This window comes from Cyprinodon variegatus, unplaced genomic scaffold, assembly GCF_000732505.1.
Source record: "Cyprinodon variegatus isolate N-32 unplaced genomic scaffold, C_variegatus-1.0 Scaffold523, whole genome shotgun sequence".
NCBI classification, from domain to species: domain Eukaryota; kingdom Metazoa; phylum Chordata; class Actinopteri; order Cyprinodontiformes; family Cyprinodontidae; genus Cyprinodon; species Cyprinodon variegatus.
The window spans coordinates 116,677-117,861 of record NW_015150976.1 but is presented as its reverse complement, the minus strand read 5'-3'; the positions used below and the strand labels follow the sequence as shown (position 1 = coordinate 117,861).

Below are 1,185 nucleotides of genomic sequence, written 5' to 3'. Positions count from 1 at the left end.
CAGTATGAAAATGTTTATTAAACCAATCTTATTCCTGGGTCCATTAAAGAGGTGCACATCAATCAGATAGGGAGAAAATGGAGAAGAACCAACCTGCTGCATTCGATGACAGTGACTCTGAGTTTTCCTTCCACCAGCCGGCTGTCCTGGACAGACAGGTCCAAGTCACAGGCTGAACCCGGCGGAGGCTGCACTTGGAATGGAAAGAAGGGCTTGTATCTGCAGAGGGAGAAAAACATAAAGATAAAAACTCACAGGACAGTAGAAAACCCAGACCCAAACACGGAGCTGCAGCTGGAGGAGGAACAGTGCAGGTGGCGTGCTAACCAGTAACCTCCCAGTAAAGCCCAGATAACCACCCAGAAAATGTTAGCGCACTACGCTACGCTCCCACTCAACTCTTTCAAACACAGGATGTTAGGCTCAATTAGTGAGAATTCACCACAGCCTATGGCTGCAGCTGCCCAAAGACCAAAGCTCAGCACCATGGAACTGTCCTCCTATATTATGGGATGTCTCAATTGGTTAGTTCCGTTTAAAGTGAGCTGTATGGAGGGACTGTTGTCCCATTATTGTTGCAAGTAGGTAATATTTTGAAATTTGAAAGTTGATTTTTAAAAAGCCTGAACGGTCCGTTCTAATTTGGAACAATATCAATTTTCTTTTATAAATGTCATTTAATATAAAAATCACTCAACACCTTCAAAGTTTGAATCCCGTCTTACTGAAGAGCATTGACCAATAGCTGCTCCCCAATAAGGCGATGTTTAGAGCACTGACAGCTCCAGTTAAACTGGGCACCAGCAGATCTCAGGCTTTCCGTCTGACTCTTTAGCTTCCTCTTTCTACGTTCCTCTACTTTCCCTCTCAGTCAGCGCTGCAGTGAGAGCGTGCTGCACAACAGGAAGTGAGAAAATGGACTTCCTCTTACCCACTTTCTACCAAGTTCAGTCAGAAATCTTCTGTTTTCCTTTGTTTCTACATTTGATGGAGCTCTGCAATAAATTGAAGCTCACTGAAGGAAATCTGAGCTGAATCAGAGCCCAAAGGGAAAATCCAGGGCTGGATCATACAGCATTTATTTCTTTTCCCTGATTCTGATTTAAGATCTGAAGCCAGGAGGGTTTAGAACCAACTTTTACCCAGGCTTTTATCTAACAATGAGTACGGGCTTAGATTCTACTC

The 1,185-nt window shown here is 43.9% G+C and overlaps 1 protein-coding gene across 1 annotated transcript in view; it reads right to left on the bottom strand.

The window, feature by feature from the left end:
• Positions 1-1,185, bottom strand: part of pdzd8 (PDZ domain containing 8) — a 50,861-nt gene that overhangs the window by 33,729 nt on the left and 15,947 nt on the right. The window contains exon 2 of the mRNA XM_015391065.1: positions 94-219. Coding sequence (XP_015246551.1) covers positions 94-219 — 126 coding nt within the window. The remainder of the gene's footprint in view (positions 1-93; positions 220-1,185) is intronic.